The sequence below is a fragment of the Apodemus sylvaticus genome, assembly GCF_947179515.1.
Source record: "Apodemus sylvaticus chromosome Y unlocalized genomic scaffold, mApoSyl1.1 SUPER_Y_unloc_2, whole genome shotgun sequence".
Classification (NCBI taxonomy): domain Eukaryota; kingdom Metazoa; phylum Chordata; class Mammalia; order Rodentia; family Muridae; genus Apodemus; species Apodemus sylvaticus.
Genome location: NW_026262996.1, coordinates 625,292 through 650,845, shown reverse-complemented (window position 1 = coordinate 650,845; position 25,554 = coordinate 625,292). Strand labels below are relative to the sequence as shown.

The window sequence follows — 25,554 nt, the reverse complement described above, 5'->3', positions numbered from 1 at the left end:
GAAAAAACATTCTGTGCAGCACAAGGACTCACCATTAAAATCAATCATGTTATGAGCATTAAATTGGGATAGAACAAATACAATAAATGTTGAAATAATTTCTTGTATCTTATTACAACATAATGGAATAAAACCAGAAATCAATAGTAAGAAAAAGCACAGAGAAACTAAAGAAATGGCTCAAAAGTAAGAATCCTACTTGATGTTTCAGAGGTCCTAACATTCACATGGCAGCTCACAGTCATCTCTATTCCAGTTCTAGGAAATTCAATGTTCTCTTCTGATCTCTTCTGACCTGAATACCAAACTTCCACATGGTGCACAGAGATGCATGTAGGAATAACACTCTTAAAACAAAACAAAACCAATAAACAAACAAACAAACAAAAAAAAACCCCCAAGTTTAAAAAGGCAAGTAAAACTACATAAATACATGAAGGCTAATGTACTTTCAGATGAACTATGCTTCATTAAAGATATCAAGTAGAGTCTTTCTGCCACCATTGGCACCAGGGAGCTGGGAGACTCCACAGCCTTCTATGCACAGCAAGCCAGGAGAGAGTGATCTCCCAGCAGGCTTTCACTTCTGAGCACAGAGGTGAGATTTCCACCTTCTCTCTGGAGGGGACTTGCTAGGAGCACACAGGGCATACAATCAGTGGAGCACCTGGGATGGAAGTCTTCCCACCCACTGCCATTTGCACTAGGGAGCCAGGAAACTCCACAGCCTCCTGTGCACACACCACCAGGAGAGAGAGATCTCCCAGCAGCACTTTCACTTCTGATCTCAGAGGAGTAAGGACACAGGCTTACAGGCCCACAGGAGGAACAAACTCCAGCCAGAGACAACAGTACCAACTAGCACCAGAGATAACCAGATGGTGAAAGGCAAGCACAAGAATCCTACCAACAGAAACCAAGGCCTCATGGCAACATCAGAACACAGTTCTCCCACCACAGCAAGTGCCAGATACCCCAACACACCGGAAAAGCAAGAGTTGGATTTAAAATCTTATCGCACGATGCTGATAGAGGGCTTCAAGAAAGACTTAAATAACTCCCTTAAAGAAATACAGAATATCAGTCAACAGGTAAAAGCACTTATAGAGGAAACACACAGATCCATTAAAGAATCACAGGAGATCATGGATCAACACGCAGAAGCCCTTAAAGAAGAAATGCAAAAATACCTCAAAGAATTACAGGAAAGCGCCCGGCGGTGCTGGCTCACACCTGTAATCCCAGCACTTGGGAGGCAGAGGCAGGTGGGTTTCTGAGTTTGAGGCCAGCCTGGTCCACAGAGTGAGTTCTAGGACAGCCAGGGCTACACAGAGAAACCCTGAAGGAACTGGAACATCCAGGTTCTAAAAATGGAGGTAGAAACAATAAAGAAATCACAAAGTGAGACATCTCTGGAGATAGAAAACCTTGGAAAGAATTCAGGAATCATAGATGCAAGCATCAACAACAGAATACAAGAGATAGAAGAAAGAAACTCAGGTGCTGAACATTCCATGGAAAATATTGACACAACAGTCAAAGAAAATGCAAAATGCATAAAGCTGGTAACCCAAAACATCCAGGAAATCCAGGGCACAATGAGAAGACCAAACCTAAGGATTATAGGTATAGAAGAAAGTGAGGGTTTACGGCTTTTTTTTTTTTTTTGGATTTGGTTTTTTCGAGACAGGGTTTCTGCTGAAGATTTACAACTTAAAGGGCCAGTAAATATCTTCAACAAAATTATAGAAGAAAACTTCCCTAACCTAAAGAGAGACATGCCCATGAATATACAAGAAGCCTACAGAACTCCAAACACACTGAACCAGAACAGAAATTCCTCCCGTCAAATAATAATCAAAACCCCAAATGTACTAAACAAAGAAAGAATATTAAAGGCAGTAAGAGAAAAAGGCCAAGTAACATATAAAGGAAGACCTATCAGAATCACACCAGACTTCTCACCAGAGACTATGAAAGCTAGAAGATCCTGGGCAGATCTCATGCAGACTCTAAGAGAACACAAATACCAGCCGAGACTACTATACCCAGAGAAACTCTCAATCACCATAGATGGAGAAACCAAGATATTCCATGATAAAAACCAAATTTACACAATATCTTTCCACAAATCCAGCCCTACAAAGGATAATAGATGGAAAAATGCCAACACAAGGAAACTACACCCTAGAAAAAGCAAGAAAGTAATCTTCCAACAAACCCAAAAGACGATATCCACACAAACATAAAAATAACATCAAAAATAATGGGAAGCAACAATCACTATTCCTTAATATCTCTTAACATCAATGGACTCAACTCCCCAATTAAGAGACAAATATTTACAGAAATATTTCTCATGTAAATATTCAATTTTATCAGAAAATGTTTGTAATTCCCCTTTTAATTAATTTAGTAATGTTTTTATGTCGACCATTTTATCTGCATTATTTTTCATGATAATCTTCTATTTTAATGTCTTTCTATATATTTCCTCTATTTTCAGAAATGTTTTCAATGTAAATCTTTGATTTTTTAACAAATGTCTCTAATTCCACCTTCAATTAGAGTTTTTATATGTACCATTTTATATGTAAAAATTTCCATGAGATAGTCTATTTCAACATGTTTGTATATATATTTCTTAAATTTTACAAGAAATATTTTCCATGTTAATCTTCAATTCTATCAAAAAATGTTTCTATTTCATATTTCAATTAATTTAGCAATGTTTTACATGTCTAACACTTTACTCTTTAATTTTCCATAAAGACTGTCGATTTTAACGTGTTTTTCTATGTATCTCTTCTATTTTATCTGAAATATTTTCCATGTAAATCTTTAATTTTATCATAAAGTGTTTTTACTTCCCTTATCAATAGAAAAAAGAAAGAAAGAAAGAAATCAAGGAAGTTTCAACAGAGTAAGAACTTACATTAAAAAACAAAAACAAAAAAATCTCAGAGAAGAGTTAGGGATATGGCTTAATAGGCAAAGTACCCACCCATAAACTTGGAGAACCTAATTTTTGGCCACTAGAACCTGAGTTAACGCATAGGTGGCATAGATCTGCTGCCAATTGTCAAGAGAAATAGAGAAAAATAGTCCACTGGCTAAATTTTTCTGGCCAGCCATAAATATCACCTGATATTTTTATCATGCCTCAAAAAATAAAATGGACTGAAAACTTCCACTTTATACCTCTGTCCTTTATATGTACAATATTCAATAGCGTGCATGCACGCACACATGTACACACACATACACAAACATACACAAATACACACATGCACACAGATCTCAATAAATACCTTAAGATATACCTCAAGATTTTTGAATAAAAAAAGAATGAAACACAAATACAGCAGATGGCAAGAAATAATACAAGTTAAATCGATAAATTAGGAACAATACTTAAAATAAGCTAAGCAAAGAATTGATTTTTTTAAGAACTAAGACTGACAAAACCTTATACCAAATGAAATATGAAGACAAAACTAGTAACAGTAGAGATGAAAATAGTTTTTACAATAACTCAAATAAAAGTCAGAAAACCATTCATAAATTTTTTATAAAATGCCAAAAAATCTGTAAGAAATATATAAATTAAAAATCATGATATAAAATTAAGTCACCAAAATAAATAACTTCCAATGAACATGACTAAGTAGTAACTAAATTAAAGAAAAAGAAAATTCTAGAATCAGATACATTCACTGCTAAGAAGCATGTAAAAGCAGTATTTCTCAAACTATTATGTAAAAAAAAGAAAATGAATGCTATAAATCCTGAATTATCCTGACAGCAAAGCTGATTAAAAACATACAACTACAACAAAACTACAGGTTATTCTCCTTATAAACATAGATGTAAAAGTTTTCAATAAAATATTTGCATATTGAGTTGAAAACACAAAGATTATATATCATTTCTATTTTATCTAGAAAAAAAGGTTAATATTTTTCATATTCAAACCAATTAATTTAAAACAACACTGGCATAGTCTTAAGTGCAGATATTTAAAAGCCATCTCAACAAGAAGAAAAGGGTATTTGTCATTTATCAGAGTTCAACATAACTTCATAATACAATTCTTTCAGAAGATAATAAGAAAGAACATCTGAACATAATAAAGACATGACAAAGTTGCAGACAATATTATACTAAATGAGAAAAAAATGAGCAACACTTCCTGTAAAATACAGAACTATGCAAGTACTATATTCTGTATTTCAGAAAAAAATCAATAGCTTTTTTATACACCATTAATGAATATTTGAAGGATGAACATAGAAAAATATATTCAATTTACAACATCTTCAAAAAATATGCCTCAAAATAAACCCAATTAAGGTGGGAAAGAAGAAAAACTCCTACACTAAAAATATTAAAGACATAGAAAAGTCTTGGTAAAAATATTGAAAGATACATCTTTCAGACTAAAAAATTATTTAAACGTATTATTTAAATGGCTGTACTACAAAAAACAGTCTACACATTAAATGCAATCTTCATCAAAATCCCAATATTCATTGTTTGTTTGTTTTTCGATCCCAGTGATATTCTTTATAAAAAAAAATTGAAACTAAGGAAATATTAAGACTTCTAACAAATCATACCCTAGCTCAAATTATACTACAGAATCATAGCATTGAAATACCATTATATCTCAGAGGAAGGGGAGTAGTATAGCTAATTAAGCTATAAAGAAGGTTGTAGTTCCATAAAAATGAAACCAGAGGGGGAAAAATGATAACAGAGGTCCGTGCCTCAAAATCTACACCTATAATCACAGTTTTGGAAAGGTTAAATTAGATCATCCTTGCTATGTAACATGTTAGAGTCTAGCCTGGGTTACATGATACTAAATAAATTTTAATAAAATATATAACAATATAAAAGCAGTAAAATACAAAAAATAATTAATTAAAACATGAATTAATTTAGGTACATTCTAATATTGATAGTTAAAAACAGTATCACAAAATCACTGGTGAATTCTTACAAGCTGGGTACTGCTGTGATTGTTCCGTAGCTGCATAGTCATCCTCGTACAAGGTTCAAAACTGTGATTTAAATTCTTGTCAGAAAATGCTGATGTCACTTTTCCAAACTCACTGGCTTCCCCCTTCACTACAACAGTTGCAGGACATGTCACTTCTTTATCTAGGAGTATCAAATGTAAGTGAAAACACACTATTATGATTAACAACAAAAATCTTGTGGTTCTTTACTTTATCACTGATTAGTGTTTAAATTTCACCTGGTTGTATGCTATCTTTCTTTTTCAGAGTCTTCTCCTTAGCCATGAGACCCAAGCCTATCATCTTGGGACCTGCCCCATATATCTGTAGTTTCTTTAGCTCTGGGTTTTTCTCAATGTCTTCTTCTGTGGGTTCCGGCTATTAAAAAAATTTCAAAGGACACAGTAAATAAAAGGATATAAGAATTTATAGAAAATGTCTAGAATTATTATTAGCAGAATACCTTAGAAAAGTCAGTGCAGCCCCAGATAAACTAGCCATCTAGTAGATGAACTCTTCACCCACATAATAAGTAGCAAGCAGTAAGTGCATGTAGTAAGTTTAAAAATGAACTCATAAATCTGAAAGGGAAAGTGGAAGGGGATTTACGGGACTAGTTTGGAGGAAATAGAGTGAAAGGTAGATTTAAAGAAAATATATTACATGCACATATAAAATTCCCAAATACTTCTAATAATATAACAACAACAATTCCATGTATTGCTGAAGAGGACAGTGGTCTTTAAAGGACAGCTCCAGCCCCAGTTACAGAGATAGTACTGGTTAAATACAGTGGGTCTCAAAATGAATTGAAAAAGACTTATAGGTACAAGTGGTAGGTGACACAGGTGGAAGGAATATTATAGACAGAAAAGAAGAAAATAGATATCAGAATGTACTCTACATATGCATGAAACATAATGTTCATATCCCTTTTTTTTCATGTTGTGAAAAAGATAAGTAAATGTTTTCAAGATTAGAAATGAGAGATAAAGAACTGGCTCACGTTACAAGCACTCACTGTTTTCACAAAGGACCAGGTTCATAGTCCTCATATAATGACCTACAACTAACTCCAGTTTCAGGGGATCCAGTGACATCTTCTCACCACTAATGGCAGGAGACTCACATATGGTACACAAACAGAGAGAGAAAACACACATATGCACAAAAACTTAAAATCTAAAAAACACTAAAGATTAAATATAACTCTGCATATTAGAATGCAATAAATACAAATAAGCTCCTTTACATCAACAGACTAAATAATAAGACAAAATAATTTTATTCCAAGGAACATGCACCATTAAAAACATAACTCTTTTCCCCTATATTATCAAAGACTTTAGAAAAGTAAAAACTGCTAGGTGTCCTCTACACTTATGCAGCAGATGTACACTTACATACCTGATACGCATCTTGGTCTTCCTGTGGGACCCCTAGCAACTGGAGCAGGTACTGTCTCTGACTTTGTTGCCTGGATCCCTTTCCTCTACCTGGGCTGCCTTGTTTACCCTCAATAAGAGAAGATCTACCTAGTCTTACTGCAACTTGATATGACAAGGAGGTTTGATACACGTAAGAGGTCTCCTTTCTTTGAAGAGAAAGGGGGAGAGTACTGGAAGGAGAAGAGGTGAGAGGGAGGGATTGAGAGGAGAGGGTGGAGGGAAAACTGTGGTCAGATATAATTAATAAAAGAAGAAGGAAATCTTAAATATCAAATAAAAAATAAATACAGGGGCTGGAGAGGTGGCTCAGTGGTTAAGAGCACTGACTGCTCTTCCCAAGGTCCTGACTTCAAATCCCAGCAAATCCTAGCCATCTGTCATGGGATCTGATGCCCTCTTCTGGGATGTCAGTGACAGTGTACTCACATACATAAAATAAATCTTTTAAAAAAACTAGGCAAATTTTTAAAAACAAAAAACCCCAAATATTATAACTAACCAATAACTAATAAAGTATCTATTACTGAACTATGTATTTCCAACTCTTCTTATACTTGTCATTTTTTTTTTGAGACAGGTATCGAGTAAATTGCCCTAATTATCTCTGAATTTACTTTGTAGTTCAGGCAAACAACAATTAGCTCAGGTCTCCAAAGTAGCTGTAATTATAGCCCTATAACAGCCTATTAACATACCATGTATACATCAACATTAATATGCTAATATACATACTTAAATATGCCATGTAACATATTAATATGCTAATATTGACTATTAATATATAGTTAATATGTCAATATAATTAATAATAACCTAGAATTTGTATTGTATATCTTTTACTAAATACTTACCTAATTTAAAATTACTATTATTGATGGCTCAGTGGTAAAGAGCACTGACGGGTCTTCTAAAAGTTCTGAGTTCAAATCCCAGCTACCCTATTCTGGTGTGTCTGAAGACAGCACTTACATATAATAAATAAATAAATCTCTTTTTATTATTATTATTATTATTATTATTATTATTATTATTATTATTATTATTATAGTTTTTTCCACTGGACAGTCAGGTATAGTTCACTTCAAAATAAGTTAAGATTCACTTAAGATTCATAATTTTTCTCCTATAAAATACAACATAAAAATAACCTTGTTTTTAATTTGTATTTCTATAGTAATTATTGAAAGTCAGATGCCCTATATGATAGTATCTAGGTATAGCTACCTCAATAGTCTGTTTCTTCAGAAAAAAAAAAAATGAATCTACTATAGTTTCATTATAAAATTATATCCAATTCCAAAGTTTATGGTAACAACTTTTTTTTTCTTTTTTTTTAGTTTTTTGGACAGCCCTGGCTGTCCTAGAACTCAGTCTGTAGACCAGGCTAGCCTCGAACTCAGAAATCCGCCTGCCTCTGCCTCCCAGAGTGCTGGGATTACAGGCGTGCACCACCACCTCCTGGCTAATTTTTTTTTTTATTCGATATAATTTTTTATTTACATTTCAAATGATTTCCCCTTTTCTGGACCCCCCCTGACTCCCCGAAAGTCCCATAAGCCCCTTTCTCTTCCCCTGTCCTCCCACCCACCCCTTCCCACTTCCCCGCTCTGGTTTTGCCGAATACTGCTTCACTGAGTCTTTCCAGAACAAGGGGCCACTCCTCCTTTCTTCTTGTACCTCATTTGATGTGTGGATTATGTTTTGGGTATTCCAGTTTTCTAGGTTACTATCCACTTATTAGTTAGTGCATACCATGATTCACCTTTTGAGTCTGGGTTACCTCACTTAGTATGATGTTCTCTAGCTCCATCCATTGCCTAAGAATTTCATGAATTCATTGTTTTTAATGGCTGAATAGTACTCCATTGTGTAGATATACCACATTTTTTGCATCCACTCTTCTGTTGAGGGATACCTGAGTTCTTTCCAGCATCTGGCAATTATAAATAGGGCTGCTATGAACATAGTAGAGCGTGTATCCTTATTACATGGTGGGGAGTCTTCTGGGTATATGCCCAGGAGTGGTATAGCAGGATCTTCTGGGAGTGAGATGCCCAGTTTTCGGAGGAACCGCCAGACTGATTTCCAGAGTGGTTGTACCAATTTGCAACCCCACCAGCAGTGGAGGAGTGTTCCTCTTTCTCCACACCCTCTCCAACACCTGCTGTCTCCTGAATTTTTAATCTTAGCCATTCTGACTGGTATAAGGTGAAATCTCAGGGTTGTTTTGATTTGCATTTTCCTAATGACTAATGAAGTTGAGCATTTTTTAAGATGCTTCTCCGCCATCCGAAGTTCTTCAGGTGAGAATTCTTTGTTTAACTCTGTACCCCATTTTTTAATAGGGTTGTTTGGTTTTCTGGAGACTATCAGACCTTCAAAGAATTCTATCAGACCTTCAAAGAAGAGTTAACACCAATACTCTTCAAACTATTCCACAAAATAGAAACAGAAGGAACACTACCCAATTCCTTCTACGAAGCCACAATTACGCTGATACCAAAACCACACAAAGATCCAACAAAGAAAGAGAACTTCAGACCAATTTCCCTTATGAACATCGATGCAAAAATACTCAATAAAATTCTTGCCAACCGAATCCAAGAACACATCAAAACGATCATCCACCATGATCAAGTAGGCTTTATCCCGGGAATGCAGGGTTGGTTCAATATACGGAAATCCATCAATGCAATCCACTACATAAACAAACTCAAAGAAAAAAACCACATGGTCATTTCATTGGATGCTGAAAAAGCATTTGACAAAATTCAGCATCCTTTCATGCTTAAAGTCTTGGAGAGAACAGGAATTCAAGGCCCATACCTAAACATAGTAAAAGCAATATACAGCAAACCGGTAGCCAGCATCAAACTAAATGGAGAGAAACTTGAAGCAATCCCACTGAAATCAGGGACCAGACAAGGCTGCCCCCTTTCTCCTTATCTTTTCAATATTGTACTTGAGGTACTAGCTCGGGCAATTCGACAACATAAGGAGGTCAAATGGATACAAATTGGAAAGGAAGAAGTCAAACTATCATTATTTGCAGACGACATGATCGTCTACCTAAGTGACCCAAAGAACTCCACTAGAGAGCTCCTACAGCTGATAAACAACTTCAGCAAAGTGGCAGGTTATAAAATCAACTCAAGCAAATCAGTGGCCTTCCTATACTCAAAGGATAAGCAGGCTGAGAAAGAAATTAGGGAAATGACCCCCTTCACAATAGCCACAAACAGTATAAAGTATCTTGGGGTGACTCTTACCAAACATGTGAAAGATTTGTATGACAAGAACTTCAAGACTCTGAAGAAGGAAATGGAAGAAGACCTCAAAAAATGGGAAAACCTCCCATGCTCATGGATCGCCAGAATCAATATAGTGAAAATGGCCATTTTGCCAAAAGCAATATACAGATTCAATGCAATACCCATCAAAATCCCAACTCAATTCTTCACAGTTAGAAAGAGCAATTATCAAATTCATCTGGAACAACAAAAAACCCAGGATAGCTAAAACTATTCTCAGCAACAAAAGAAAGTCTGGGGGAATCAGTATCCCCCTGACCTCAAGCAATACTACAGAGCAATAGTGTTAAAACCTGCATGGTATTGGTACAGTGACAGGCAGGTGGATCAATGGATCAGGATTGAAGATCCAGAAATGAACCCACACACCTATGGCCACTTGATCCTCGACAAAGGGGCTGAAAACATCCAATGGAAAAAAGATAGCCTTTTCAACAAATGGTGCTGGTTCAACTGGAGGTCAACATGCAGAAGAATGCGAATTGATCCATCCTTGTCTCCTTGTACTAAGCTCAAATCCAAATGGATCAAGGACCTCCACATAAAGCCAGACACTCTGAAGCTAATAAAAAAGAAACTGGGGAAGACCCTTGAGGACATGGGCACAGGGAGAAAGTTTATGAACAGAACACCAATAGCGTATGCTCTTTTTTTTTTTTTTAAGATTTATTCTATGTATATGAGTTCACTGTAGCTGTCTTCAGACACAGCAGAAGAGGGTGTAGGATCCCATTACAGATGGCTGTGAGCCACCATGTAGTGCTGGGAATTAAACTCAGGACCTCTGGAAGAGCAGTCAGCCACTGAACCATCTTTCCAGCCCTGTAATTCTTTTATATACATATTTTTTCTTATATTTTATAATGTTCCTTAGCTCTTCCATGGTCCAAAACTATGGAAATTACCCCAATCAGCCAAAGAACTCCTATGGGCTGGCAAACAATTTATTAGTGAGATTTTCTTCCAAATATAAACTTATGCATCCAGACATTAACTTACAAATCTCACATTTCTCCTAACTTCATTTATGGGCTAGATAGCAGAAAACTAGGGACAGATCCTAGCTCGGTGGCTTGAATATGCTTGACCCAGGGAGTGGCACTACTAGGAGGTGTGGTCTTGTTGGAGTAGTGTGGCCTTATTAAAGAAAGTGTGTCACTGTGGGGTGGGCTTTTGAGACCCTCCTGTTAGCTTTATAGGAGAGAGTCTGCTCCTGATTTCCTTTCTATGAAAGTTGTAGAACTCTCAGGTCCTTCTCCTCCCATGACTGCCTGCATGCTGCCATGCTCCCACCTTGATGATAATGGACTGAACCTCTAAAAGTGTAAGCCAGGCCCAATTAAACATTGTCCTTAAGAAAGTAACTTTAGTCATGGTGTCTTTTCACAGCAATGGAAACCTAAGTAAGACACTGGCATGAATCACTAAAACATTCTGTATCTCATCTTTACTCTTCCTGCAGAAACCATAAAAATTTTTGTGATATATCATGCTTCTCATTTGGGAGAGAACTAATAATAATATTAAATTCTCAATTACATTCACTTCTTCATATCATTAAGTAACAAGGCAAGAGAGACAGAGGAAAGGCATAAGAGGAACTCAAATTACCCCACTTATAAGGATACGAATGTACAAAAAATAGTACTAAGGATTCTGTCTAGATTATTATAAATCATAAGTAAATTTAGTCAAGTAATAAGATTTAGACATAGGTTTTTAATTTCCTAATAGTAAAATTTTAAAGAGAGAAAACATGAAACAATTCCATAGCCATGAGAACAAAAATACCTAAGAATAAACTTACCCAAACAAATAAAATACCTCTAAAATAAAAAATATAAAATATTACAGAATATTCTTAAAATATTCACACAATGAAAATACCAAAGACATTTTTCAGAAAACTAGAAAAAACAATCCTTCAAAATATACATGGAAGCAAAGAAAATCAGTAATAATTAGGTCTTATTGAACAGAAAGATAAAATTAAAGATACCAGAATAACTAATTCAAAGATACATTACAGAACCATTGTAAGGAAAATAGTAATATAAAAAACAGACAAAACAATGGAAGTTAAGCATTGCAGTAATGTCTGTAAGTAAACCTATGACCTGCACGGCACAACAATTTCAAAATTGAAGACAATCCAGGATATATAGGAACAACCTTTGTAAAAAATAAATAGATAATTGAATCAATCTCTGTTTTTCCCAAGAAATGAGCTAATTTCCACTGTATCAATGCTCAGCACACCACCTTCTCAGTGGCAAATTAGAGAAATGGATAAATAGACCATGCTTATATGACCATTATTACAATATAGCATAGCACTGGAACTGTTCTATCGTACTTTGATTTGAGATTGTTCATATCTCAACACTAAATTTTAAAATCATAATAAATAAATAATAAATAAATAAATACAAATACAAACCCAACAAAAAAAATGTAACAAGCAGAAGTCCAAAAATATGGACATATTATCCACAACAAAATTATTTTCAACAAAATATTAAACACTGAAGTGTTGTCAAAACTGAATATCCACATATAGAAGATTGATGTCAGTTTCTCATCTTGTACAAATATAATCTCAAAAGACAAAATACTATTTTACTGAAGATCAAAGACATAAGTATTATTTGAAATTGAGAAAAATTAAATTGGAAAAAAATTTAAGGTGCTGGTTTTCTTAAAAAGATCTCAAAAGCAACACAGGGAATTTAAGTGAAAATTGACAACAAGAATTAACTAAAAAACCTTCACTAATACTAGTAAATATTCCACAGGGAAAAGGCAACCTAGAGAATAGGAAAAACACATCTTGTCAGCTATTCATTACAGAAAGGTTAATATTCATATTAGGGATAGAATTTAAAATCCATTTATGTAGATAGCTTGATATTGATTTTTTTTATATATGTACATATATATCAGAACCTAAGGCCCCTACCCCAAAATTTACAAATGGTTATCTTCAAGGGAACAGTAGTATACAAAATTACCCAAGACACACAAAAATTAAACATGGAAAAAGAATTACAGATTAATCTCATAAACACATGCAAAAATATTCAATAAAATACCTACAAACCAAAGTCCAAAACACACCATGATCAGGAAGGCTTTATCACAGAAATGTAGGTTCAATATATAAAAATCAATATATGTGATCAACTATATAAACAAACTAAAAGAAAACACACATGCTCATCTTATTAGATATTAAAAAAAAAAAAAAAACCTTTGACAATTTCCAACACACCTTTAGGATAAAAATATTAGACAGGTTAGTAAAACAAGACATATACCTAAACATAACTAAAGCAATGAATAGCAAGCCAACATCAAATTAAATGTAGAAATTAAACCAATTCCACATCAGAACAACATAAGGTTGTTCACTCTCTTCCTATCTATTCAATATAATACTTGAAGTTCTAGCTAAATCAGTAAAATAACTAATGGAGATCAAGGAGATACAAATTGAAATAAGAGAAGTCAAATATATTTGCAAATGATAGTATAGCTGCTGGCAGCTATGGAATCCAACAGAGCCAGTAACAATTACAGGTGGAGGGGGGCTTGAGGATTATTAACAACATAAGAAAACAAACCCTTCACAATAAACACAAGATACAAAATAGATTGGAGTAACTTTAACCAAGTGAAGTGAAAGACTTCTATGACCAAAACTTCAAAGAAATTGAAGAAAAGATCAGAAGATGGAAAGGTCTCCCACATTTGGGAATCAGTAGGATTAACATAGTGAAAATGGTCATCTGACCAAAAGTAATCTACAGATTCAACCCATTAGCCATCAAAACTCCAGTACAATCCTTTATAGATCTTGCAAGGACAATATTCAACTTCAAATGGGTAAATAAAAAAGCAAAGACAGCTAAAACAACCCTGTAATAACTTCTAAAGGTATCACCATCTTTGATGTCAAGCTCTACCACTCAGATACAGTAATAAAAACCTCATGGTATTGGTATTTTAAAAAAAAAAGACAAGTTGATCTACAGAATAGATTCAAAGACTCAGAGATAAATCTGATAGACAACTCATTTTTAATAAAGAAGCAGAATTACACACTGGTAAAAAAGAAAGACCTCTTCAACAAATGGTGCTGGTCTAAGTGGATGTCAGCATGTAGAAGAATGTAAATAGTACCTTATCTATCACCTTGCACATAACTGAAGTCCAAGTGATTCAAAGACATAGACATAAATAGAAGAGAAAGTGGGAATAACCTTGAACATGCGGGCACAGGAGACAATTTCCTGAACAGAAGACCAACAACTCAGGCCCTAAGATCAACAACCAAGAAATAGGACCTCATGAAGCTAAAACCTTCTGTAAGGCAAAGTATACCATCCATTAGATGGAAGAGCAGTCTACAGAATGGGAAAAAGAAGCCAGGCAGTGGTGGCGCACGCCTTTAATCCCAGCAGTCTGGGAGGCAGAGGCAGGCAGATTTATGAGTTCAAGGCCAGCCTGGTCTACAGAGTGAGTTCCAGGACAGCCAGGGCTACACAGAGAAACCCTGTCTCAAAAAAACCAAATCCAAAAAGCCATAAAACAAAACAAAACAAAAGTTAAAAATATAAACAATATATAGTTTTATAATATCTAATCCAGCTATTAAGTGTTCTAGATATAACATTTTCATATCATTTTGAACACTGATAAAGTTTTATATTTTTAGGGTTTTTTTGTTATTTGGAAAAATCATTCTTATAAAAAATAAGATTTATAAAAATGACTTTAGACCTATAAGAATATTTGTTTTGAACACGTAAGGAATAAAAATAAAAAATACTATGAGTTATAAATGAAAATACCCACTTCCCACTGGTTTCAGCTTAGGTATTCATGTCAAGTTTTTTCCCTTTTCTTGATTATTTTTGTTTGTTTAAATTGTCTCCTGAAAATGGATTTTCACCCAAACTCAATTTCTAAACTAACTCTGGCAGCTTATTAGAAGGAAAAAATAGTTTACCTCAGGCTGTAGCCTTTTTGCTCGTCTACTGCAGCAACTGAATTTTGATGGCTGAACAGACTGTCTAAGAGGGATGCTATGAGGTTTGTATTCCTTGTCTTTTTCTTCACTGTCAAATGGATCTGTGTTACATTGCTGATATGGGGAGAAAAAAATACAGCTATGAACATAGAAACTCATATGTATAAAGAGTGTGTGTGAGTTCAACAGTGAAATATTCATAAACATATACATATATATGTAATATTTAAAATACATAATTAAGTGAATTGTTCAGCTAAACCAAAGTAAGACAAATGTACTCATTCTGAACACTTAAAATATGAAGTTTCTAAAATAAGGAAGCTTAATAATTTTAGAAAATAATGATCTACTTTTTAAGATAACAACGTAGTGTAATTGCACTTCTTTTGTAGGCTATGATTTGATTAATAATAACTTTCCAAGATTTCCCAAAAAGAAACTCACTAGAGTTTACCTACCATAGGCAGAACAATAACGCTTTATATAAGCAAGTTTCCAAGGCCTATTCCTGAAATTTCAAAATATACCAATAAATTTTAAATGTCCAACAATTCAAAATAATAAGTGCCAAAATTACAAAGAAAGAAGTAAAGCCAAAAGAAATCAAATATTGTACCAAGCTCCAAGTTAGCTACAACCCTTACCACAAGATTAGCTCCAGACTGAAACATTTCATAAGGGTAAATGATCCGTTCATAGTGGGATCGTAGCAGGGAACCAATGTTTTTACCAGATGGGTAATTAAGGCGTTGAGCAACACGGGCCCAACGGCGGTCCTTGCAGATTGCTTCATACCCACCTTCCTCCACCACAATCTAAAAGGATAAGAAAAGATATAAGTAAAGTGAACACACTGGAAATGTCTAAGTACTCCAATAACAATGCAGAAAACATATTATGTACTTCCACTATTTAACCACTGTATAACTCAAGCAATAAGCCAAAAATTGTTGCCAGGTACTATAAAGCAGATATAAATCAAAGTATGTTTTCTAGTTATGGTTTTTTTTTTTTTTTTTAACGTGAACTACTCTTACCTTATTAAGGCTGTAAAGGTCCAAGATCTTTCTCTCCACATTAGGTATCTTTAAGGAAGAACCTTGAATTTCCCAGAATTTTGCAATCTGATCCAAATAGTTTAGCTTTACTCTAGTCTGGGCCTATGAAAGAGGACAGTCTTTTTAATAAATTATGCTTACTTTTTGCCCCCCTTTGTACTTTACTTATCTTTTGTTGTTTTTTTAAGAAATATTTTAAAATTATAATAGCATCATTGCCCCCTGCCCCTTGCTCCCTCCAAACCTTCTATTTTATTATGGCCTTGTTCTCTTTCAAATACATGGCTTCTTTGTCTGTTAAAACAATTAATATATACATTCTAAATATTCTATTACTTATCCTAAATGCATAAATATGATTTGCTCAGCCTGTATAATGTTATGCATATATATATATTTTCATGGCTCACCAAATGGTATGAAATAAAAAAGTGGTATGCTATTCCTTATGTGGTACTATTTCTCTCACTTCCTTAGTGCTCTGTAATTACTTGTCAAAGGTTGAGGCCTCCTGAGTTTTCTTTTATTGATACCATATTCTACTGGTGTCATCCCTGTTTAGATCATGTTTACACTCCCATGTTGCTAACACTTTTTATGCATAGTTCCTCTAACATCAGGACATACAGGAAAACTTCCTTTTCCTCTGCTTTTTCAATATCACTATTCCCTCTTCCATAATGATCTCTAAGACTTAGGTGGAGGAGAGAATAAACTAGGAAAGTAAAAGGCAACCACTTCAGACTGATTAGGAGGAAGCAATAGAGGGACTAGCAAGATGCAAATAAATATTAAAAAGGAAATAAGAAAAAATGGGGTCTGGAACTTTAATTATATCACTTATATAATTTTTTCTTTTTGGTTTTTTTGGATTTGGTTTTTTTGAGACAGGGTCTCTCTGTGTAGCCCTGGCTGTCCTGGAGCTCACTATGTAGACCAGGCTGGCCTTGAACTCAGAAATCCTCCTCCCTCTGCCTCCCAAGTGCTGGGATTACAGGCGTGTGCCACCACAGCCCGGCATATAATTTTTTTTTTTTTTTTTAAAGCACAGGTTATACATCTATCTTTACTTTCTTTGTATCTTTACCCTTTGTCTACTATATGATGGAATGCTGAAAGCTTCATATTCTGGAATCTTATAAACCTAATTGTATTTTAAAGAAGATGCTGTCATAAATTAACATTTTTAAGAAATGATAACAGTGGGGTTGCAATAAACAATATTTCATATCAGAAACTAAATACAAGTCATTGTAACATCATAAAGATTAGAATTCCATTTGTTCTGTAAAAACACATATCTTACTTCCAATTCATTTAGCCTCTGAATTCGAGGAGTAAATCTGAAGTTATCAACTTCTACAGCAAAAGGTGGCTGCCAATCCTAGAAGGAAATAAAACTGATGATTATGACATACTGAAATGGGTCAAGAAGTTAAAGATGAGGAGAGGGAGAATTGTTTCACTCTTGTATTAATGCTTTATATACATTATACTTGCTATTTGTTTTGCAAAAATTTTTAAATAATCATGTCTAAAATTCACAAACTGAAAAGCATAGACAAAAGGAAAATAAGAGGTCCACCACATTAAGTCTTCAAAACACCCGGTGGCTCACACCTGTAATCCCAGCACTCTGGAAGGCAGAGGCAGGCGGATTTCTGAGTTCATGGACAGCCTGGTCTACAGAGTGAGTTCCAGGACAGCCAGGGCTACACAGAGAAACCCTGTCTCGAAAAACAATAAATAAATACATAAATAAATAAAAGAAGAAAAAAAAGTCTTCAAACGGAATAAAAAAAAAAGAACAAAAAAACAACTGAAGACAGATCTATGTAAACTCAGTCTTACAAGTGTTCTTGCAGATAAACAAAATGTAACATATCTTTTTTCCCAAAAATATAACTGTATTTCAAGCACTTTGTTAAAATGTGTGTAATAAAATTGTAATGCTGGGTAAAAGATAAGTAGAAGAAAGGAAGTGCCTACAGATTAAATACTTAAGAGCAGTATTTTGTGTAAAAAGCATATATTCTTTATATGTTAGCTATTTAATATGATGTTGCAAGCTCATTTGAATGTGGTTTCCTAGTGAAGCCAGCTGGTAGTAGTAGTTCATGGTAAAACAGAGTGAAGCCATGTCCCGCCAATCAACAGAAATTTATCCAGAAGCAAGGATTGCACACCGTTTTCATTTTACCCTTTTTTAAAGCATGTAAACAAAATCCTGATATTGAAAGTGTTAGAAAGTGACCAATAACAATATAAACTTGCATAACATCTTTTTTTTCCAGTTATAAATGAGACCGCTAGTATATTTAATTTTTATTAGTTGCAACATGGTAAAGACAACTCATTAATTGAAAATGTATTAATTACACATCTGCAGAAGCATTTCAGGTTCTAATCACAAGGAATCTGGATTGCTGGCGGACTTTTCTACAGTACGCAATGAGAAGCTAGAGTGATTCAAAACGCCTACATGAATCTAGGGTCTTGTTTAGGGACCTGGTAGACCCACTGTCAATCATAATAAATTTTAAAGCCTTACCGCAGGTGGGCGAATCTTGCAAATACCTGACTTCTCCGCAATGGGTCTGATTTTAGCTATATAGCCGAGAGGATCTCGGAATTCCGCCCAACTGGGCTCAAACACCGGGCACTCAGGCGGCGGTAGAAAGTCGTCAGATGCTGGCTTCATGTCCGCGCGAAACGTGGTTATAAAACGTGATTCGATATTAAAGGGCGAATGGAATTCCCTACTCACTCCGATAACCCGCAGCAACTTTATTTTCTTCTAAATTTCAGAGATAGATTAATTCCACAGTCTTAGAAATATAGACCTTCCCGTTCACATCCACCATATTTAGATCACAAAGTGACACCAGATGTGTCGCTCCGCCGACTTATTTTTCAAGCGTTATTTATAAACGTAGAAGTCGTTCCACACATACGTAAAACTTGAAGCTGCAGGAAACAGACGACCAAAGTAAAACAAACAGAAACTAATTTGTTTTCTTCATTAAACTGTATTAAAACAAACAAACAAACAAAACAAAAAAAACCCAACTGTTTAGATACGTACTTTGCCGGATCTTTTTTCTTTTTAACATATCACTGCACGCGAACGCCTGCGCAGTAGACCGCTAACAACCCGGAAGCAATTCCGTACGGCTTAAAGTGTCTCCCGGAACTTCGTCTTTATGAAAATAGTAACAGTTTTTTTTTTTTTTTTTTTCTTCTTACTCGACCAAGTAGCCGGACCTTGGCTTTGTGGAAGTTAATCGGTGATTCTAATTCTAGTGCCCGGAGTATATCCACGCACATTATTTAACTAACACTGCACTTGCCATTCATACATTTATTACAGTATTTATGCATATTCAAGATTAAATTTTAGAGGCAGGCGGATTTCTGAGTTCGAAGCCAGCCTGGTTCACAGGCTGAGGTCCAGAACACCCAGGGCTATGCAGAGAAACCCTGTCTCGAAAAAAACTAAGACAGAAAAAGAAAGAGAGAGCAAGCAAGAGAGAGACAGACACAGTCACAGAGACAGAAAAAGAAAGAAGAAAGAAAGCGGAAAGAAGGAAGGAAGGAAAGAAAGAAAGAGAGAAAGAAAGAAGAAAGGAAGAGGAAGGAAGGAAAGAAAGAAGAAAGGAAGAGGAAGGAAGGAAGGAAGGAAGGAAAGAAAGAAAGAGGAAGGAAGGAAGGAAAGAAAGAAAGAAGGAAAGAAAGAGGAAGGAAGGAAGGAAAGAAAGAGAGAAAGAAAGAAAGAAAGAGGAAGGAAGGAAACAAAGAAAGAAGGAAAGAAAGAAAGAAAGAGGAAGGAAGGAAGGAAAGAAAGAGAGAAAGAAAGAAGAAAGAAAGAGGAAGGAAGGAAGGAAAGAAAGAAAGAAGGAAAGAAAGAAAGAGGAAGGAAGGAAGGAAAGAAAGAAAGAAGGAAAGAAAGAAAGAGGAAGGAAGGAAGGAAGGAAGGAAGGAAAGAAAGACAGAAAGAAGGAAAGAAAGAAAGAAAGAAAGAAAGAAAGAAAGAAAGAAAGAAATTAAATTTCACAACAATATGTTCCATGAAAACCTGAAATTTAATAATGGACATACCGTATGGAAAGTACCCGTGTTATTTACATGCACAATTAGCAGTAAGGAAATATTTTACTACCTGAAAAACTACGAAAACTTTCTGAGATACTCAGAAATAAAATTTGTTGCCATTTTGAGAAGCAGAAACAATTTTGAACAAACAGAAAACCATGTTCTCTCTAGAAAATCATTGAGACATGTTTTCTTCCTTACCTGCCTTTCTCTCCTGCTCCTGCTCCTTTCTTTTACTCTTCCGTAGTCTATTTACACAAAGAACTCCATTATTTACTTTCTTCTGAACAAGCTGTGTAGACCTCATGGAACTTCATTTTGCTTTTTCTGAATATAAATATATACCCTAACATATTTAGTTTTATTTTTATACGCCCTGTTCTACATTTCTGATTTTAGTTTTGTTTAGAAATCATTTCTAAAATTATTAAGCTTCCTTATTTTAGAAACTTCATATTTTAAGTGTTCAGAATGAGTACATTTGTCTTACTTTGGTTTAGCTGAACAATTCACTTAATTATGTATTTTAAATATTACATATATATGTATATGTTTATGAATATTTCACTGTTGAACTCACACACACTCTTTATACATATGAGTTTCTATGTTCATAGCTGTATTTTTTTCTCCCCATATCAGCAATGTAACACAGATCCATTTGACAGTGAAGAAAAAGACAAGGAATACAAACCTCATAGCATCCCTCTTAGACAGTCTGTTCAGCCATCAAAATTCAGTTGCTGCAGTAGACGAGCAAAAAGGCTACAGCCTGAGGTAAACTATTTTTTCCTTCTAATAAGCTGCCAGAGTTAGTTTAGAAATTGAGTTTGGGTGAAAATCCATTTTCAGGAGACAATTTAAACAAACAAAAATAATCAAGAAAAGGGAAAAAACTTGACATGAATACCTAAGCTGAAACCAGTGGGAAGTGGGTATTTTCATTTATAACTCATAGTATTTTTTATTTTTATTCCTTACGTGTTCAAAACAAATATTCTTATAGGTCTAAAGTCATTTTTATAAATCTTATTTTTTATAAGAATGATTTTTCTAAATAACAAAAAACCCTAAAAATATAAAACTTTATCAGTGTTCAAAATGATATGAAAATGTTATATCTAGAACACTTAATAGCTGGATTAGATATTATAAAACTATATATTGTTTATATTTTTAACTTTTGTTTTGTTTTGTTTTATGGCTTTTTGGATTTGGTTTTTTTGAGACAGGGTTTCTCTGTATAGCCCTGGCTGTCCTGGAACTCACTCTGTAGACCAGGCTGGCCTTGAACTCATAAATCTGCCTGCCTCTGCCTCCCAGACTGCTGGGATTAAAGGCGTGCGCCACCACCGCCCAGCTCAAGCTGACCAATTCTTAAGGTGCAAGAAGTAAACTTCCTAAAAATGATGTGGCCTCCCACACAGGAACATAGGAAGCAATAAGTTTTCTCTTGAAATCTCTTCAGGGTAAGGTGGCAGAAAATTAAATAATTCCTTTGTAACTTCAGCATGTTATAATCAGTTCATTTGTGCTGGACCATGATGGAGGTGGTACCAATCTGTAATCTAAGTACTCAGAGGCAGAGGCAGGCAGATCTGTAAGTCTGAGGCAAGCCTGGTCTACAGAGTTACTTCCAGGACAGCTATAGCTACACAGAAAAACCCTGTCTCGAAAAAAACCACACACACACACACACAAAGAATTTCTCAGCTTTGGAAAAGTTTGGTTCTGACTGCCAGAGATATTTTTTAAATGTTAATAATGAAAAGTGGAAAAATGTCAATTTCCTTTCATTGCATCCCTTTCAAAAGGTCAAAGTAGCAGGACATGAGATCTGAGAGGAGTTTGTCATCTTTTGCTGTCTTGAATGTTCTTTAATTGGGTGTTTCCCTTATTTACATTTCAAGTGTTACCCCCTTTCCGGGTCCCCCCTCTGGAAGCTCCCTATCCCATCCTCCCTCCCCCTGCTCCTATGAGGGTGTTCCTCCACCCACTACCCACCCCCTCCTCCCTGCCCTATCAATGTCTAATTCTTATTCCTGGACCTGGAGCTTCTTGATCCTTTGTCTGCCTCCCTCTGGTGTTTGATTGAGGACATTGCAGCCCTTTCCTATTCTTTTAATTCTGGGTGAGAGGCTGACTGTAGAAAGACCCTTGGCTTCTGTACCTCTGAGCTTTAGCTTGTCTCTTGTCCGGGCTGCTCCCTGCAGCATGTGTACCGCCGATGTCAGGCAGCCTATAATAGAAGCAGTCGGGAGAAGGGGTCTGGCTGCACAGTGCCCTATACAAACTCGGGGAGGAGGAAAACCTGCAAGGGAAGCCTGAAGCTGACTAGGAGCAGAGATGCCCAGATCAGATCCCTGTGCCTGTGAGAAGGCTTTGGAAAGTTAGCTGCATATTTTACAGCTCTTGATCCTCAGCTGTGAAGGCTGCATCTCAGGCAGTCAGACCCAGGGTCCCTGGTCCTTCTCACAGGCTCAGGGAACCCCAGACTGTGTTGTGGCACTGGTACCACCTTATGTCTTGGTGCTGCCTCCTGTTGGAGCAGATGCAGTGGGGAGGGAGCCTCTGTAGAAGCTATCTCTCTATAGACCTCAAAGACCCCATCCACATTTGATTTCAACCCTCTGCAGCTTTAGAACTCAGCTCTAGTTGTTCATAGTCAGGAGGGGGGAGGCTTTTATCTCAGGTTAGTTTTCAGTTCCAAGCCAGACATAAGATGTGCCAGTTTGTTACTGACCTTTATCATCCTGCTAAGCCTTTATAAAAGACACACAATCCAGATGCTTTAGTTATTAGCCATAGGCCTAGATTGGGCAGATCTAGGACTAACTAACTTATTCCCCCTGTGGTACTGCCTCTTGTTATTTGCTGTTTCTCCTGACCATGTGTTTCTGCCTGCCTGGACACTGCCTTCTTTCTGCATTGCTGACAATGGGCTGAACCTCTGAGCCTGTAAACCAGCCATAATTGAATGTTGTTTTATAATACTTGCATTGGTCATAGTGTCAGTTCACAGCAGTGAAACCCTAACTAAGACAGTTCCCTAACTGGTTCTTGCTTTGTTAATAAAGAAGGTTGGGAGCAAATTGTTAGGTAGAAGGAGGAAAGGTGAAGAGGGGCTTTTCTGCCATGCTTTAGAACAAGAAGAAAACAGCAGCCATGTAAGGTCTTGGGGCAGCTAGGCCCTATAGCCTCCACTATGGATCAGGGCTGACATGGTTGGGGGGGGGTGTTAGCTGATACCTGCTTGCTAGTAAGTTTAGGGTAGGAAGAAAAACAGAGATAATAATTTATGAGGGCAGGAGATTCTGTCCCCAGCAATTGTGCCTAGCTGAGAAGTTCTAAAATAATAAAGCTCCCTGACTGACCTGTATCCATGGAGTCTAGGGCCTCAGGGTTGGGCCAGTGGAGCAGTTGACTCCCAGACCATTTCAATAGAAAGAGAGGCCAATTTGGCACTAATTATAATAGACCCAGAAGACCAACCCAGGAGCTACACTGGGTAGGACAAAAGGGAGCCGGGAGAGGCCAGATCTTAACAGCTTCCAGGCAAGCTAGATCAGTGCTGGCAGCAGCAGATCTAGAGCTAAGCCAGGGAGAGTTGGTAGTGCAGTAGCTTTTGGGCACTGAGGTAGAATGTTTTTAAAACTACATATAACAGATTCCAACTTGCACTGATAACAATTGCTACAACAATAATCTCAAATGTCAGCACATCCTGGCAATGATGTGGCTCAAAGGGAACACTCTTCCATTGCTGGTGTGAGTGCAAACTTAAACAGTCACTTTGCAAATCAATATGGCAGTTTGTCAAAAAATTAAAAATCAATATACCTCAAAACTCAGTTATACAACTCCTGGATATATTCCCAAAGTATATATTCCCCTACTGTTACAAGGACACTTATTCAACTATGTTCATAGCAGCTTTTTTATAATATCCAGAAATTGGAAACAGCCTGGATATCGTTCAGTTGAAAATGATAAAGATAATGTGCTATATTTACACAGTGGAATATTGCTCATTGTCTTACTTAGGTTCTGACTGCTGTGAACAGACATCATGACCAAGGCATCTCTTAGGAGGACAACATTTAACTGGCACTGGCTTACAGGTTCAGAGGTTCAGTCCATGACCATCAAGATGGGAGTAGGGCAGCATGCAGGCAGGCATGAAGCAGGCAGATCTGAGAGTTCTACATCTTTATCCAAAGGAAGCCAGGAACAGACTGGGCATGCTCAGGCACCCAGGGGAAAAACCTCCTAGTCCATCCCCACAGTGACACACTTCCTCCAACAAGGACACCTTTTAATAGTGCCACTCTCTAGTATGAGTACATACAAACCATCACAATTAGTTATTTTATTATCCCATTTTTTGGTAGCTTTTAACTCTTTGATCTTGGCTAAGGAGTAAATACTGAGTCTCCAGGATGATTAACGTAACCAGGGCATTTTCTTGTCCAGTGAGCTTTAAAAATGTGTTTTCTATACAAGATCCACATCTAGTCCTTAAAAATGGAGGAGTAAGGGGCCAGCCTAGCCAGTGAGGAGGCTTGTGAGCCATGAATTGTAATTACACATTTTATGTTATTAGAAAATAAATGAGTCATGTCCTTGTTGGCTTTTATGTAATTTATTTTGTATCTTTCATAAAGGTCTTTCTTAATGTTTTTACTGTTCTGTGGGAAATTAGAATGCATTTCCCACATTGTAACTTACTGTCTAAAGATATATTTTAGCATTGGTAGTGGGGAAGTTTAAGAATCTTACAATATCAATTTTAGACTTAAAGGTTATTTGACCTGTTAGTCTTGTTAGTGTCTGCAAAGATTTTTCCAGTGTGGAAGGAGGTGAAAGTAAAGGAATAGGTAGACAGTGTAACCATACTATCTGGAAATAAACAAAGAGGAGTTCCTATTTGTAAGAGAGTCTTTGCCTGCATGCATGTGGTCCAGATGAGACAGTCTATTTCTTCTGATCTGGAACAGACCTCAAATGGGAATGATGAATGCAGATGGGATCCCACCACACTTGAATGCAATCAACATTATGAAGATGACAGCCTGAACTTCTTTATTAACAAATGTCATAATGGGGCGGTGGTGGAGCACGCCTGAAATCCCAGCACTTGGGAGGCAAAGCCGGGTAGATTTCTCAGTTTGCGGCCAGCCTAGTCTACAGAGTGAGTTCCAGAGAAACCCTGTCAAGAAAAATAATAACAAGAAAGAAAGAAAGAAAGAAAGAAAGAAAGAAAGAAAGAAAGAAAGAAAGAAAGAAAGAAAGAAAGAAAGGAAGGAAGGAAGGAAGGAAGGAAGGAAGGAAGGAAAAGAGAAAGAAAGAAGAAGAAAGAAAGAAAGAGGGCTGGAGAGATGGCTCAGCAGTTAAGAGCACTGACTGTTCTTCTAAAGGTCCTGAGTTCAAATCCCAGCAACCACATGGTGGCTCACAACCATCCGTGATGAGATCTGATGCCCTCTTCTGGGGATGAAGATAGCTACAGTGTACTTACATATAATAAATAAATCTTTTAAAAAAAGATTTTAAAAAAAAAGAAAGAGAGAGAGAAAGAGAGAGAGA

The 25,554-nt window shown here is 36.0% G+C and overlaps 1 protein-coding gene across 5 annotated transcripts in view; it reads right to left on the bottom strand.

Moving 5' to 3' along the window:
* LOC127676085 (lysine-specific demethylase 5D) overlaps window positions 1-19,022 on the bottom strand; it is a 63,863-nt gene extending 44,841 nt beyond the window's left edge. Inside the window, exons 1-8 of one of the 5 annotated variants that reach the window (XM_052172005.1) lie at window positions 18,962-19,022; window positions 18,428-18,843; window positions 17,183-17,260; window positions 15,856-15,978; window positions 15,463-15,633; window positions 14,795-14,929; window positions 5,264-5,402; window positions 5,006-5,166 (exon numbers count right to left, since the gene is read on the bottom strand). In XM_052172005.1, the coding sequence (XP_052027965.1) occupies window positions 5,006-5,166; window positions 5,264-5,402; window positions 14,795-14,929; window positions 15,463-15,633; window positions 15,856-15,978; window positions 17,183-17,260; window positions 18,428-18,577 (957 nt within the window). In that variant the 5' untranslated portion in view covers window positions 18,578-18,843; window positions 18,962-19,022. Of the gene's footprint in view, window positions 1-5,005; window positions 5,167-5,263; window positions 5,403-14,794; window positions 14,930-15,276; window positions 15,327-15,462; window positions 15,634-15,855; window positions 15,979-17,182; window positions 17,261-18,427; window positions 18,908-18,961 lie in introns of those variants that run through there. The other 4 variants (XM_052172006.1, XM_052172009.1, XM_052172008.1 and 1 more) reach the window with 4 other exon arrangements.
* Between the last annotated feature and the right edge of the window lie 6,532 nt (window positions 19,023-25,554).